Source organism: Pteronotus mesoamericanus, unplaced genomic scaffold (genome assembly GCF_021234165.1).
Source record: "Pteronotus mesoamericanus isolate MK-2021 breed Mesoamerican mustached bat unplaced genomic scaffold, CSHL_Meso_final contig_163, whole genome shotgun sequence".
Taxonomy (NCBI): domain Eukaryota; kingdom Metazoa; phylum Chordata; class Mammalia; order Chiroptera; family Mormoopidae; genus Pteronotus; species Pteronotus mesoamericanus.
Window position 1 is genome coordinate 13,490,716 of NW_026555064.1, and position 16,644 is coordinate 13,507,359.

Below are 16,644 nucleotides of genomic sequence, written 5' to 3' on the forward strand. Positions count from 1 at the left end.
TGGGAAGGCACATGGGCAAGGATAGATCCCCATCCATCTTCCAAATTTAGTGGGTTTTTTGCAGATGTTTATTCATTTTTCTTTCTTTGGTTAGATTATTATAGCTCATTATGTCTGAGGGACTAAACTAATTGAAATGTTCCCTGAGATTGGAGTGCCACAGAAAAAAGCCAAGTGGGGGAGTGGGAAAGGAATAAAGTGCATCCCTGGAAGCATGCAGCAGATAGTCTGTTTTTAATATTAAAGATTTTGTTTTAAAAGTTTTGAAAGACTGTTAAGTGAGAAACCCCAAGAAAAGACTAGGAATGCACAATTCTAAATGTACAGCTTCTTAAAGATAACAATAAATCATATGCCACATATAGGCCAAAAATAAAAGGGACTTTGTACTCAAATATAAACTTCTGGCAAGATCTGGTTTGTTGTCAGGTTCCCAGACACTAAATAGATGCTCTGTTCACTTAGCGTGAAGGCCCGCAAGGGGCAGGGACCTCCGGGGTTTCTTGGCAGTTCTCAAGTCTCATTAGGTCTGCATGTTAATGACTTGCAGCAATATAAAGAGACCCTTGAGCAGCCTTCCCCCCCCTCCTCCTGCCTGTGTTTCCCAAGCCTGAGGCGGCCTCAGACACAGCACACATTAGCCCAGTCTTAGGCTTGCAGCCGCCACTGCTGCCAGGCGACCGTGGGGCGTGGCCTGCCCTTTGACACCGGGCCTCAGCGCTATTCGGACCATTCGGAGGTCCACCAAGTGTGTTGAGGAATGGGTGTTCTCGAGGACCAATGGCAGCTTGGAAATGAGGACCCTATCATTCTCTGCTATTGCCATTAGCCAAAATAAAGCTCAAATTGTAAGTGAAAGGAGTTGGATCCTGAGACGGTCCAAAAACGGACATTCTTAGAAGTTACAAGGGTTGACGTCCCTTTCCGTTTTCTTCTGTGTCAGATAAACAAAACTTATTCAGAAAAGAAAAAGTAAAAAAAAAAAAAAAAAAAAAAAATCAGCAATCACCCTTTTAGCTGGCATGCAAAGAAAACAAAAAGAAAACCAAATTTTATGAAATGATTTTCATTATTTTAAGGTACGTATTTTATTTCCCTTAAGGGTTGCCTTTATGCATTAGTAATTGGAGTTATCCGGGTCCTATAAAATGTGAAGATTAAATTTATATAGAAAAAGTAAAGCAAAATATAAGGGTAAAATAAATTTTAAAAATATGTACCCCATTGCAGCCCTGCAGTACAACCATGAAGCCCACATATAAATACACACAAAGTCCAACTTTTTGACAGGTCATGAACTCAGTTGAAAGGATGAGGAAATGTAGCACTCTTCAAAAAATACAAGCTATCAAAAGTCCTCCAAAGACCTGAAACCGAAGAACCCAGGGTTGGAAATCCTGCTTTCAACCTATTTGGGCCTTTTAATCACCATTCATTCTCTCATTCACTACTTGGTGACATACAAAATGCACTGTCTGGACAGCAAGAAATGTGGGTACTAGTCTCCAGTCATCCACTTATCCTCTTGTGACCTTGTGCAGGTCAATCAATTTCATTCATCTTCAGTTACCTCATCCACAAACAAGTCTAATAATACCTTAATTGACTGAAGACTGGGGGCTGGCCCAGGTAAGGGATCTTTGGCTTTGGGCACGCACTATAATTCCATTAAAGCACATTAGATAAGGAAGAAATACTTCGTATTCTAACACATTCCATAATGAATGTCTAACTTTAACTGTCCAAAGGAACATTCTATTTCGATAACCCTCTTTGAGTATATACTTATCAACATAGGATGACACCATGCATTTCTGTAGAGGCACCAACATGAAATTTACAAAGGAATTGCCTAGAACATCATCTTTTCCGGATTTCTCTTTTTTTGATTATGAAGGTCAGCATGCCGATGGCCCTTTGATCGCACTCACCAGCTGACTGGCCACGGTTGGTGGCATCGTGGTCGCTGTCTCCCTGCTCACTGTCTCCATGACCGCTGTCCTTGGAGCTCACTATGTCAGCTTCCTGGAATGCAGAACTAGAAGTGCAAAAACGTGAATATTGGAATTTTAGAAAAAGGTGAAGTGACACAGAAAACATTCTTCTGCCACCACATGGTCACTGGTGGCGCTGCAGATTCATAGGCCTCTCGGCTGGCTTTATTTCTGCATGATGCCTGTTTTTATCACCTTAAGCCTAACTCTGTAAAATTAGCAGGCAGTTGGAGCCCTTTAAGGCACGTAAAGTTTAGGCAGTATTATATGATTGGAGCTAAGTTTATGGTTATATTATTTTTATACAGCATGTGTGTGTACACACCCCCCCCCCGGAATAATTAGGAAGACTACCTGAAGCACTGTAGGAGTGAAAACTGACAAAATATTCAAATACATTTAGTAGCTTCTATATAAATAAAATATACCCATATTTTAATGTATTATCTAGGAAACACAACATAATTAGTATTTATGACCTGCCTTAATCGAAAGCGTTTTGTATCTTAATATTGAATGATATACCTAATTCCTACTTGTAGCAGGTAGCAGCTTGTCTATACACCAAGCTAAAGAAAAAAGAAGAAGAAGAAGAAGAACTTCATACCTGTTAACGCGGCGAGGTCTGTCAACTAGATAGCTGAGCTCTGCTCTCTGGTGTTTAGTCTAGGAAAAAAATAAATAAATCAAGAGCATTTGAATGCTAAGGGCTTAACTAATAGTCTGCTTTTGAGGTTAGGAACTAATTCGAGCTTAAGTAATTGTGTACGTTTGCATGAATTTCTACATTGCTCGCAGAACTCAGCCCTTCTTGCTGGGTGAGAGCAGGGAGGCAGGTAAAGACACGCCAGTCTAGGTTTTCAGTACAGGTTTAAAAAAAATGCGGAAATAAAAGGCCATTTTTCAATGTGTGGGGGTTTTTGAGAATGCAAATGACCTCATAGCTGGGACTCAGAGACTCTCAGAGCCGACCTAGGTATATTCTGCAGTCTTTCTTTCAATGGCCTAAAAAAGTGTTTAGGTGCACCCTGATTGACACAAGAAAAACAGCACGCTCAATAATCAAAAAGTTTGGATGTTTTATGGAATTATTTTGTTGTTTATTTTCAAAATGTGCTTAAGATACAAATGAGCTGTACAAATATTCATGAAAGTCAATGATATCTAAGACTCAAATAAATAAAATAACCTGCCAAGGAAGGAGTTCATAACCCTCCCTCCCGCCAAAATCTTTCCCCCTCCAAAACCCCTCTTCATGCTCCTCCCTCCTCCACCACCCACATGCCTCTTCTGGTCAAACTTTTTTTTTTTTTTTAATACATAAATCAACTCTCTTCTCCCTCTCCCTCCCTCCTTCCAACTTTGCCACTTCTCCATCTTTTAAGAAACCAGAATTGACAAGCCAAGTTCTTTGATGAAGAAAGCCAACAACAGTGATGTATGAAAAAGCAGTGTCAAGGAGGTGACTGTTAGCTAAAAGATATATTTAAGACAATCATCGTTTAAGCCTTCCATTTAGTTTACGCTTACAGGGGTTTGTGCCAAAGCAACTTCATTCAAATTCACACTGTGTGGGCCTTCGGCTTCAAGAGCATCTGTAAATGCTGTCCGGAGCAGAACTGAAGGCTTCTCTGCACCCCGAGTTCAGAGCACAAGAATCTGATAGCTCATTCACTACGACATGCATTCGAGTTTAGACAACTGTGCAAAGTTAAACAATCTATAGCTTACTTTTACACGCGACGAAAGCATTGATAAACAGGGCGAAACAATTTTAACTTTATTAATGCCTGTGACAAACGCGAAGAGAAAAAGACCTTTGCCAGTGCCAGCAAGTTCCCCCACCCCATTTCCCTCTGTCCCCTCCCATTTGCCCCTTCACTCCCAGATTTCCGAAAAGGGAAACGACTGAGAGTGAGCGGGGATTAGGGTTTTAAAGCAAAGATGCCAGAGGGAAGAAAGAAGGTCCAAGGTAGCGAGCACCAAGGGGAGGGAATGAAAATAAACGTGGAGGGGTGGAGCGCAGAAAATCAGGGACAACGCGTAGTTAGGTTACACACAAAGGGGTGAAAGAGGGTGATCCCCCCTTCCCACCTCCACAAAGATACAAATAAGCTAATATCCTAAAAATAAATACACAGTGCACCAGAGATAACAAGGGCCGGGCTAGAGGAGGCTCTCAGATGGAGGAGATGAGAGATGGTGGTCTTTTCGCTTCAGCCTTACCTCGTTGGACAAAATGCTTCCGTTGGAGATGATGTCGGGCTGCTGGTCGGTGTAGCCGGTGACGATGGCCCCACAGGGGTTGTGCTCAGTGTCCGTACTCCGAGAAGGGCTGCAGGGCTTAAGGAACATCAGGTCGGTCTTGGCGGACTCAGGGGTCAGGCAGACCTGGTAGCAGTAATTCTGGTTGTGGTGGTGGGAGCCAAAGCCCCCGGACTCCTCCACCGGCACTTGGGCCGGGTTGCTGGGTACGTTGGAACTCTGCACCAGCATGATGTCAGACTTGCTGAGTTTCTTCTTGCGCGCCCGCGCTTGCCGGCCGCAGCAGGTCGAGCCCCCGCCGCCACAGCAGCAGCAGAGGCAGCAATCGCTGGCCAGACACGTGTAGATGTTGAGCTTCTTCTCTTTTTGGCAACGCACGGCCAGCACGATCATGGCCAGCAGGAAGATGAAGGACACCGAACCCAGGGCGATGATGAGGATGAGGGTAAGGTCCAGCGAGGTCTCCCCGCCGCCGGAGCGGCTGGGGCGCTGGTGCTCCCCTGACCCCCCGCCACCGCCCCCGCCCCCGCCTTGGGGCTCGACTGCGCCGTCCACCAGCTGCACCATCAGGGTGGCGGTGGAGGACAGAGGCGGCTGCCCGTGGTCGCGCACCTCGATCACCAGCTCGTAAGGCCGCTGGGGGTCGCGCTTGGCCGGCACCCGGCGCGCTGTGCGGAGCTCCCCGGTGCGCCAGTCCATGCGGAAGAGGTTCATTTCGTTGCCCCGCACAATGCTGTAGGTGAGCCGGGCGTTCTCGCCGTCGTCTGCGTCCACTGCGGCCACACGAGTCAGCAGGTAACCGGGCTCCGCCGAGCGGGGCAGCACCTCGCGCGCTGGCGTCCCGTTGCGTCCCGGCAGGGGCGCCACGATGGCAGGGGCGTTGTCGTTCTGATCCACGATGAGGATGTTGACTGTGGCGTTGCCAGCCAATGCCTGGGGACTGCCGGCATCCCGGGCTTCCACCTGAAAGCTGAAGTCCTTGAGCTGCTCGTAGTCGAAGGAGCGCAGGGCGTACAGGTAGCCGTTCTCGGAGTTGATGGAAACGTAAGTGAAGACGCTCATGCCCTGGATCTGGCACTCGAGGATCGAGTAGGATAGTTGGGCGTTGGCGCCCTCGTCGCGGTCCGTGGCGCTCACCGCGTAGATGTAGGCGCCCGGAACGTTGTTCTCTGTCACATACACGTCGTAGACCGGCTGGTTGAACCGCGGTGCGTTGTCGTTCACATCTGACACTTGCACCTGGATCGATTTACTGGTGGAGAGCGCCGGCTCGCCCCGGTCCCGAGCCACCACGGTCAGGGTGTAGGAGTCCCCCGCCTCGCGGTCCAGGGGCGCCTCGGTCACGATGGTGTAGTAGTTCTTGAAGGAAGACTTGAGGCGGAACGGCACATCCCCCAGCAGCTCGCACTGCACCTGCCCATTCTCCTCCGAGTCGCGGTCGGTCACGCTGAACAGGGCCACCACCGTGCCGGGCGCCGCGCCCTCGCTCACCGCCTCCTTTACGGTGCTGAAGCTGATCTCCGGCGCGTTGTCGTTAGCATCCAGCACTCGCACGAGCACCTTGCAGTGTGCCGGCACGGCGTTGGGGCCCAGGTCCTTGGCTTGTACGTACACTTGGTACACCGGGCTCTCTTCGTAGTCCAGCTCGCCGCTCACCTCCAGCCGGCCTGTGCGCGGGGAGAGTCCGAAGAGCTCCCGCGCCCGGGGCGAAATGTGGCTGCTGAAGGAGTACACGACCTCGCCATTCTGGCCCTCGTCTGGGTCTGTGGCGTTGAGCTGGATCACCAGCGTGCCCGGCGGCGAGTTCTCTGGGAGGGACACAGTGTAGACGGGTTGGTCGAAGGCGGGCACATTGTCGTTGGAGTCTAGCACTCGGATGGTGAGTAGTGCCGTGCCTGTGCGCTGCTGCTGGGGGGGCAGGCCCCCTCCCCCGCCGCCTCCCCCTCCTTCACCTCCTCCTCCCCCTCCTCCCCCGTCCACCGCGGTCAGCACGTAGCGGTGCACCGCCTGCTGCTCTCGGTCCAGCGGCTTCTCCAGCACCAGTTCGGCGAATCGGTTGCCATCCCCCTGGGTCTGCACGTCCAGGGAGAAGTAGCTGTTGGGGGTGATCTCGTAGTCTCGCAAGGAGTTGGTGCCCACGTCTGGGTCGAATGCGCTCTCCAAAGGGAAGCGGGTGCCTGGTGTGGCGCTCTCGGAGATCTCCACGGTCAGGTCCGGCTCCGGGAAGGAGGGGGGGTTGTCATTGATGTCCAGCACTTCGATCTCCACCCGGAACAGTTCCAAGGGGTTCTCCAGGAACACCTCCAGGTGCAGGACGCAGGACGGGCTCTGCTTGCAGATTTGCTCGCGGTCTATCTTCTCGTTCACGTAGAGCACCCCGGTCTCCAGGTTGAGGTCCAAGTACGGGGTCCGAGAATTGGGCACCGTCTGGAACCTGCGAGCCGAAAGTTTTGTAATGTCCAAGCCCAGATCTTCAGCGATATTCCCCACGAAAGTGCCATGTTCCTGCTCCTCCTGCACCGTGTAGTGAAGCTGGGAAAAGACTCCTTCCACCATCCAGAGCAAGGCAAATAATAGCACAATCATCTCCAAAGGGAAAGGAAGCAGCTTCCCGCAGCCAGTCAGCCACCCAATCACCTCCCCCACCACTACGAGAAAAAAAAAAATTAAATACAAATAAAAGTGCGCTATGTGGGGGGCCCCTGTGTCTTTCTGTCCTTAAAAATCTTATTCCTTTTGCTTCATTTTAGGACTTCCCCCAATTCAGCCTCATTTTTCAGTCTTAGCGCAGGAAGGGTGACAGGCGTCCCCTTTCCTCATCTGTAATCTTCCCACTGACCAATTAATAAAATAATAATACAATAGTCAGCGTCCTTTATTCCGACAGTCTTGGCGCAACGCGGCGCTGGCAAATCCCAAGGAGGAAATTCCGATATTTCAAGACTGTCCTCGGTTTGTCTTCTTGCTGATGGGAGGAGAAGGAGGAGGAGGGAAAGAAGGAGGAGGAAGATGAAGAGGAAGAGGAGAAGGAAGAAGAGATGCTGCCGGCACCGCTGAACATGCCTCTTAATGTCAACGGCGGGCAAATGCAAAAGGGCTTAAAAACAGCGAGAGAATGTTGTGCCGGAAAAGCATAGACCGGCTCTGCAGCATAAAACTTTCATTCTCTTCATTTCTCCGGATGGATGTTCTTCTTGGCATTTTTTTTTTTCTTCCCTCTTTCGCTCTATTTGAATTTTTGGGCTTTCATGTCTTGTCTCTCTCCGTCCTCATCCCCACCGTCATTTGACTCTCAGTTCGATGAGATGTTCCTTTTTTGCCGTTTCCTTCCCCAGCCTTTCCCTCTAACCTGTCTCTCTTCCTTCTAGTCCTTCCCTCTAGTCCTTCCCTCCTCCTGCCTCAGCCTCAGCGCCTGTGATCTCCGCTGGCAGTTTCTGAGCTCCGAGCGCAACGCGTCTCTGTTTTTGCGCAGCGCACTCATTCTGCCAACCAATCCCTGAGGAGCACCGCCCACCGAGCCACTGTTCACTGGCAGAACCGGCCGTCAAGTAGGCGCGTCACCTGGCACCGGGCGGGGCGGGACAGAACTCGCGCCCCGGCGGGCGCGGTGAGTGTGAGTGCGCGAGCGAGAACCGCCCGGCGGGTCCCGAGGCGCTTGCTGGGGACTCTGCCGCGGAAAGTTCCCAGTCCCCAGCCGCAGGTAATGGAGAGGGAATAGAGAGGTTCCCCCGTTTGCATCAGCAAATACGAAACCACAATAGCAACAGCAGCTGCGGTATCCTCTCTCAGGAGCGGGGTTTCCAATGACGCTAACATTCTTTTTCCTTCAAGGTATTTTCCTTGCTACTGATCATGGAAATAAATCACCGAGAACGGGAAAAAGTTGCAGTGTGACCATTAATTGGCAGGAGGAGTTACCTAATTTAGGACCTCTGGCAGAGACTGGCAGGACATTTAAAAACCGGGTAGACTATGGCCTGTGTCACACTGAGCGTGAGGGTGTGCAGGGGCCGCGTGGACCGGGAGGGCGGCAGCTGAGTGTGGAGCGGAGGTGGGATTCAGGCCAAGGGTCAGGGCTGGCCTCTCCCACCGACGTGCAGACTCCGTGGACTTACCTCTTCTCCTCCTCGTTGCAGAGCCACGGTATTGTTTACCAACTAGATTAATTCTCCTGGGGACCTAGTTGGATCTGTGAGCGCTTCGAGCAAGGACTGAGGGGCCTGTTTCGTTTGAGCTCTGCCTCCAGCCCGCCGAAAACTCGACCGGTGGCATTGGGCACCGAGTATCGAGCACCGCCGGGCGCTTCACGGCGCCGCGGAGAGCCCTGCGCCTCTCCCCACCAAGTGCTACGTGGCGGCGGCGCGCGCAGGCTATTTTCTGCTTTATTTCTGACAATTGGAGATTCCCCCGCCCCCCGCCTCCGTGCTAGACCCGGGCACCGATTCTTGCCTAGTGATTATTGCACTCTCGCTGGCTGAGTACAGCGGGGCGGCAGCGAACTCCGGCGGGGATGGGGGCGGGGGGTGGGTCGAGGCCGCGAACACGCCAGGCCCGTGTGTGTGTGCCGCTGCGGGCATCAGCCAACGCGCTGGCACCTTCCCGAGACTCGCGTCCATCCTCCCTGGCCCAGGCGCTCAGCTGAGCTTGAGCCCCAACGGACCCTCCACCCCGATCCCCGGATCCTGAAGGATGTGCTTGGCGAGCTCTGAGTGTCCACTCGCGGGGCGGAGGGCAAAACGGTGCGTCAACTCGCCCAGCTCCTGTGAAGTTCAAATACAGCGCGAACTCTTCCATGCGAGAGAGAAGATTGCATGTCAATTCTCCTAGAAAAGATTTTTAAAACAGTTGTGTATTAATTAATGGGCGGTAGAGGGGTTGTTGATTCACTAAATTAGCTCCTGTTCTGTCTCCTTCTTAAGCCACAAGATTCGAAGGCCCCTTGTGGCTTCCTAGTGTTTAATGACCGCAGAGTAACACCGCCACAACCTGCGGGAAAAGGAGATTTGTTTCCCCGACCCCATAATTTGCCATTCCCTCCTGACAGGGAATTAAGGAGGGCGCGAGTCCAGGGACGTGATTGCAGCCTGAGCCGTGCCCCTGCCAGTCCGGCGAGTGCGTGCCTACGCCCTGCCCCCGCCCCCTGTGATGGGCCCTGCCTTGGAGCGGTTAGAAGGAAAGGATGCCAGCAAAAATGGCTAATCCTTTCCCAGCTGCAGTAAATTGATGACTAGCCAAAGCCAAGCGAAAACCGCTGCGGTTAAAATGATTGTAGCGTCACGTCTTGCGACTGAGAAAGGAGCGGCACTTTATAGAAAGGACCTGTGGATCAATGAAAAGGAGATTATAGCTTATCTGAATATTAATACGGCATCGCTTCTGTACTTTTACCCCTCCCTCCTTCGTTTCTTTAGATCCGCAAGATTGAAATTACATGTTTTTGAGCTCTGCAAGCTGACTCATCAGAATACTGGAGCATTTTTTTTTTTAAATGACGGTAATTTTTCTAATGTTTTCATTTGTACGTATGGAAACACTTGTGTGTGCGCGCGTGTGCGTGCGTGTTTGCGTGTGAGAGCCATGCGGCTGAATGACAATGCAGATCCTGAAATTGGGGAACTCGTTTGTGCTCTCAAAATGCAGATGAAGTTCGAGGAGACTTGGGGCGTTCGCTGAGAGCCAGAAAGCTTCCAGAGGTGGAGATGAGGACGTGGAGAGATGGCCAGATTCGCCTGTAAATAATCACTACACACACTGTAATGCTCGAGCGCCCCCCCCCCTTTTTTTTCTTTTTAGTAGCAGTCTTGAGCAGGGACTCTCTCCGCAAACGTGGGTTACAAGCGCCTCCTAGCGGCGAAAGCAGCATAGGGCAAGCCAGAGAATTTTGCTTGGAGCTCTCGCTTGGCAGGGTCGGCCTGTTGGGGGCTCTGAAGGATTCCTCAGGTCGCAAAGGCCTATGTCTGCGCCGGCGACGCCGGTCGGGGTCCTCTAGAGGTCTCGCCTCTCTGATTTATAGTCTCTGATGCTCCCTGGAACCGGCGGGGTGACGACGGGGTCTTCTGCCAGGGCCACCCGCCTCCCCCTAGGCAACTCCAGCCAAGGGCAATTGCAAGAGCATTTTGCTGGGGACCAAGATCCAGATAGTGGGCATTGATAGCCTTCCCGCCTCCTAAACCTGAAACCATTAAACGGCCGCACCCTGTCACCCATAAAACAAAACACCACTTTAAATTTGCCTTTTAAAAATGCCTCTAAGTGCAACTGGTTTATTTTCTCCCTTGCTGTGTCAATCAAGCAGATTTTTCCCCTCCCCCTTTTCTTTTTCACTCTCCCTTGGGTGCACCCAGAGTTTAGTGAGCTATGCGCGTATAAATAGCCTGGGTGGTGGGTTGACGGCCTCTGAAATTCAGGGTATCATATAATACTCGGTTCCTGAACACCCCATCACTGGAAGGAGACAGGAGAAGCAGTCCCTAGCGAACATAACCCCCCAATCCCCATGTCCCCTGCAGGAGCACCAACCACCTGGGCCAAAACAAACTGCATCTAAAACAGAAGGGGAAAGTGGGGGTTTTTTTTTGTTGTTGTTTTTTTTTTATTTAGAAAGAGATTATCAAAATCAATGTTCTTAAAAGCCATGATTGGTGTATGAGAATGATAATGCACATGCGTCTCTTTCATGGGGCTCTAAGTGCATAAGACATAGGGAGACGCAAAGGATCCCACAAATGTGTAAATTTATGTTCATAGTTACAAACTTGGAAAGTAGGTAACCCGGTTGCTTTCTTTCCTACCCTGTTCTAGAAAAGGCAGGAGGGAAATGCGTTTGTTAACCAGCCTTTGGATAAATGAGTGTTTGCAGTGATTTAACTTGACTTGAAAGCAATTTGTCTCTAAATCCTCTTATTATTGCAGTGTACCCAGAGCTTTAAGAGAAGACTTTTTTTTTTTTTTAAGAAGTGGAAGACAAAAATTAAAATTGTCAATTAGGAATCTTTCAAAGGCCAGGATCATTCAGAATTGAGCTAGATGGTTCCAGGCATTTGTCATTTCCAGCAAGGGGAGTGAAGAGAGCAAATGCAAAGGACCTGGACTGCATTGCATCTTAGAAGAGTAACCATGCAGTAGGTTTGCCTAACTTAAGAGGGAGGAAGGTAAGGCTTTGGAGACAACACCACAGTCACTGTGTTAACTTTTGTTCATCTGCAATAAAGAGTAAATGTTGGCTGGAAATTTTTGGTGGGAGGGGATATATATATATGGTCTCCTATGTGATTAGAAGCATTCAGGTAACTCTTTAGTTATCGCATTCTAGTGCTTTGACCCCAACAGAGAAGCAATCCATGTTTATGGGGACTGAGAATGCTAGCTATTCCATTAAACTGTGCTTGATATCCAAAGTAGAAATGTTCTCTATTTTGTTTAACCTAGTTAACATTGGTATGGCTTCACATTTCAGTGTCTTTTCAAGTGATCAGACAGGGCCAGCATTTTGTTAAACTCTAAACAGTGAATTAAAAGCACTGATGAGCTGAAGCAGCCCTCTAATGCAAAATGACAAATTGCACTTAAGCAATACATGAACAAGAAAATGATTTATGGATTTTTACAATGGTCTGAGCAAATGAAAGCAACATGAATTATACATCCTAATGCTCATGGTATCATTTTCTAATAGTGCTGTTTCAGTTCAGATGCTACACTCTCATCCTTTCTATAAGATATTGATCAATAAGAGGTCCAGGAATATTTTTAAATTAGGCAAATGGCTTTTGATACTGCTTTCAAATATATATATTTTCCCTGAGTATGGATGGGTGGTGGTGATGAACATTGCACATACTAACATAACATTCTTGTTAGCTCCTTCACATATTGTGTCTTTTAGTGATAAATAAATAGTCCTTTGGATTTGTTTTGTTCCACACCTTCCTTCAGAATCAAATAAATAGATCTGATTAAGAATGTCAATCTTTGTTTCATCATGACCTTGTTTTCTGTAAATCAAAATGCATTACCTCATCTTACTCTCTTCTTTCATCGCTTCAGATATTGAAAAATATGATTTCTCCACAACATCTTTATCTTATTCATATTTGTTTTATCCTGTTTCTTAAAGAACATTGTTCAATACCCTATTGTGTGAAAGACACACCTGAGTTAGTAAAAAGGTCATAGCCTAAGTTTTCTTCTTCTTCTTCTTTTTTTTTTTTTTTACCTTAGTAGACAAAATATATCTTATGGCTATTAAATTATAGAAGGAAAACTCAGATAAAATTTTATATGGTTGTTTTTGGAGTCTGAATTTTTTTAAAATGTATTTACCTCTGTGTTGTGATGAATGAATGCTTCTAGCATTTTTATTTAACCATTTGTGGCTTGGATAAGTGAGTATTTTGGAGTGTGTATAGAATTTTAAGTGAAGATAGTATCTTTGCTCTAATAATACTCAACTAAAGGAAACTTCTAGTTGCCCAGAGTCCCCTAGAGTCACATTATTAGACTTAATCTTAATGATCCAAGTTTATTAAAAAAAGAAGATAAAATATCAAATCTTAGAGTCTGCTTTTGACAATATTAATAATTTCTCTTGCTGAAAGACTATTGAAGTCAGTGATGTATTTAGGGTTGCAAATAACAACTATAAGACATCACATTTAGAAACTCAGTTGTGTTGCTAGCAGTGATTATGTGTGGGATTTAGTGATGAAGTAGAAATGAAGTTTTAAACTCAATGTATAACAATTTCAAAGATTAATTGAAAGCCCTGATTAAGTTTATTTGAGTAAGAGTAAAGGTGTCTAGAACTCCCCACAGGGTTTGATTCTTATTTGCTAGGGATACAATCAGCATAATGCCAGTGTTTGGCAAGTATTAACTCTATTCTTAAGGAGAAGCCTTTTGACTACTTTATAAATAAAGTGGTCGATTTTTAATAAAATTTGGGCAACCTCATTCTTGAGGTTGCCCAAATTGTGATTAGGACTAGAAATCATAGTGTTATTTTCTGAAGAGTTTGAAAATATTAACAGACCATGCACATAATCAAACATTACTTGAGATTATATTAGAATTGCAATAGTAAAAAGAATAGTTAAATAGAAACTTCAATAACAAAAAAATTCTCTAAGTTCGACTGCCTTTCATGATGCCTTATGTAAATAGACTTGGCAGTGCAATACTGTGAAATGCTTTATTTCATTGAAATGTCTCGTTTATTTTTTTAGGTGCAAGTGACTCATGTTTTTGTGTGCACCAAGCATTTTTACATAAATAATCATATTTTCTCCTGTGTCTATGGGTATTATTGTGCCAACATTATAGATAAGGATACTCAGAATATAAGTAACTCAACAAATTAATACAAAATTCAAATCCAGGCCTTTTGATGCTTATGTCAAGGCTCCTGTATTATACTCTGTTTATCTAATCTATCTGAATTGGATTTACACAGGAGATAAAACAAACAAAAAAAATGAATGAGTTTGGAGATATGGTTCTTATGTACTGACAAGGTTTCTGATTTTATCCTAGTTAAAGTGGCTGTCATAGACAAAACATCACTGAGTTGAGCCATGGAGGAATTCATGATATATTTGAGGATTTTTAAATTATTATTTTTAATCTTTATTGCATTTTTTCCTTTACCATTTATGCTTTTTTGAGGCTGTGTCAGGAAACCAAGGTTTGAATATGTTGTCTTACAAGGGAACCAGGTTTTCAGCAGCCACCTCCTGTAGCAGAAGTGCCTGTCCTGGCAACCTTGACTTGAATGACCAGAAATGGAAATTGACAAAACAAGCATGCCCTGAAGGAAGGTGCCTCTGCTTTGCCCATTCGTGAAAAACACCCTGTTGATCGGTGGTCCTGCAAGTATTGCCTTGTTCACTTCTTTCGTCAGATGTTAAAAGCCAGGAGAAAAAACAAGTATACCCTTTTGATAGAGTGCAAAAAATAGTGTACTTTTTATTTTGTATGCATTTCTGGACTGGTCTTTAATTTAACAGGGAAGCAGTGTTTTGTTAAACAAAATTTCAACTATCAATTTTTACTAATTTCTTCAAGGCTCTGAAAAAATTGTTTTAATTTGCATTTTCTGTGAAAATTAGATTACATTTATTTGACAATCTCGTGTCAAGAGAAAATGGAAACAACTTAAAAATAAGTTTAAATATGCAAAGAAATAATAAAAGCAAGATGATTATGAAATGTTATTTACCTATGTAAGTACAATATGTATTATTATTTTGGTAATAAGTACTGACAGAAGAAAAACATCTCATCTCTTTTAGCAGAACAGTTTACCTCTCAATTCAGAGTATGTATAATGTCGGCCTTATCGGGGAAGTTCTATATTTTATTCATTTCCAAAGGCAACCAACTGTCACAGATCATAATACAGTAAATTATAAAGAATACCATATTAGACTCAAATCCCTGCTTTTCCAAACATTTGAACTTGGCCAAATTACTGGACTCCTTTGAAACTCTGTCAAAGTGAGTCATGCATTCCAAACATCTGATAAGTATAATGATATATTGACCTTGTTGAGTCAATGTAGAACTTAAACTAAAATGATGTATGTGAAATGCTCAACCCATGGAACACTCTTAGTAGATGTTAACTATTATTATAGCAAGATGCTTTGAGAGAGGTAGTTTTCAATTAGGTAGTTATTGAAAATCATTGATGTTAATTTATCTGCTGGTTTATTTTCTTTATGAAACACAAACTAAAATGTTTACTTTGAGGTACAGGAACAATTTTAAATTGTCCCTATTTTTCAGAGGATTATAATTTTGAAGTCAAGATGCAAATAATAAATGAAGACAACTAAACTAAATACATTTAGGTTAAGCTTTTGTGTTGTTTTATTTTTGCACTTTCATTTGCTTTTATTCAGCTAAGTTTAAATTTTCTATAATTTTAAATTTATATGGAAATACTGATATGTAGATAGATTTTGATAATTATTTTGATAAGAACATGCCTCTTTTAGTATAAAATACTGTTTTTCCTATATCAATCTCAAAATTTTAGGATTAAAGTATTCTTATTTGATACTCACTCATTTTGTTTCAATTCCTTGATGTCAAATCTTAATACCTGCTAGGATATTCATGACAGTGAGTACTAAAATTCTCAAAATTAAACACAAATTGGTGAAAATCAGTTACTTAAAATAGAATGAATTTATGAGAATGACCAAGTCTGAGCTTCAAAACTAAACTGTATTTGACTTGCTCTTCGCACTTTTCTCGTCATATTTTCTGCTTAGTATTGCTCTTATTACTCTTCTCTTTAGTAACTTATAATTATAAAAGCGAAAGCATGCATTGGTGCTGGTGTGATAGAGCACTGCCACTGACACACTGAGAGAAAGGAAAATAAGTGTAAGTCGTATTTACGTTTCCCAAGGATTCATAGTCTAATTGATAAAGGATATGCATAGAAAGCTTTAAATAACTTCATTGAGCAGTGTGAAAAACTGACAAAAACATATAATAACTATGAATACTGAGTGCATGGGGAGTAAAAACCAGAATAAAATTAATTAATTAAGCAAAGATTTCTAGAGAAGGGCAGTTTTTGTTATGATTTTTTAGGAAAATTATAAAACTTTATTAACAGATATTAAAGAAGACTCAAATATACAGGGACATGGTATATTTATACTTAGAAAAACTTTGTATCATACAAATGTCAATTCTCCTCTAATCGATGAAGAGATCCAATGCAAAAGCAAACAAATTTCAGATTAGCTGACTCTAAAATGTATGTGGAAGAGAAAAAATTCAAGAATTTCACTTCTGAAAAAGGAAAAAAGGTAGCACATATTTGCCCTTCCAACAGTTAGGATTTGCTAAAAAATATAGATAGTATAGAACTGATAAAGGGGAAGGAAAAAAAAATGACCAGTGGAATAGAATAGAGTTAGAAAAACCAACCCATACATCTGTGGAACTTTGGTACGTATGAGATCTATCAGATCGGCAGGGAAAGGAGAGGCTTTGCCCTGCACAGGGCAGCAGTGCAGGGGTTGTCTGGGGGAACGGGGGAGGGGGGGGCGGCGGGTAAAATCTGGGACAAATTTTCGGTAATAGCATAACCAACAAAATATTAAAAACAGAACAAAATAAAAATTATTTTCTACTCTAAAATCTATAAGATATTCATCTATATTTCTAATGATCTGAAGTCTTATTATTCACTCATTCAGAAGTGATTTTTGAATATAGAGTGAGTTAGGGATACAATTTTCTTTCTTTCATATGTATAACCTTAATTGTTTCCTGTTTTGTTATGATATGATTTTAAAGGCAACCTTGAGGCCCTGGCTGGTATGGCTCAGTGGATTGGGTGCCGGCCTGCGAATCAAAGGGTTGC

General features: G+C 44.7%; 1 protein-coding gene across 2 annotated transcripts in view; it reads right to left on the minus strand.

Annotated features, from left to right (window-relative positions):
- The window catches only part of PCDH10 (protocadherin 10), a 37,810-nt gene extending 30,863 nt beyond the window's left edge, over positions 1–6,947 (minus strand). For both annotated transcript variants that reach the window (XM_054561858.1, XM_054561850.1), the window contains exons 1-3: positions 4,221–6,947; positions 2,602–2,660; positions 1,932–2,038 (exon numbers count right to left, since the gene is read on the minus strand). In XM_054561858.1, coding sequence (XP_054417833.1) covers positions 1,932–2,038; positions 2,602–2,660; positions 4,221–6,845 — 2,791 coding nt within the window. In that variant the 5' untranslated portion in view covers positions 6,846–6,947. The remainder of the gene's footprint in view (positions 1–1,931; positions 2,039–2,601; positions 2,661–4,220) is intronic.
- Positions 6,948–16,644: the final 9,697 nt, after the last annotated feature.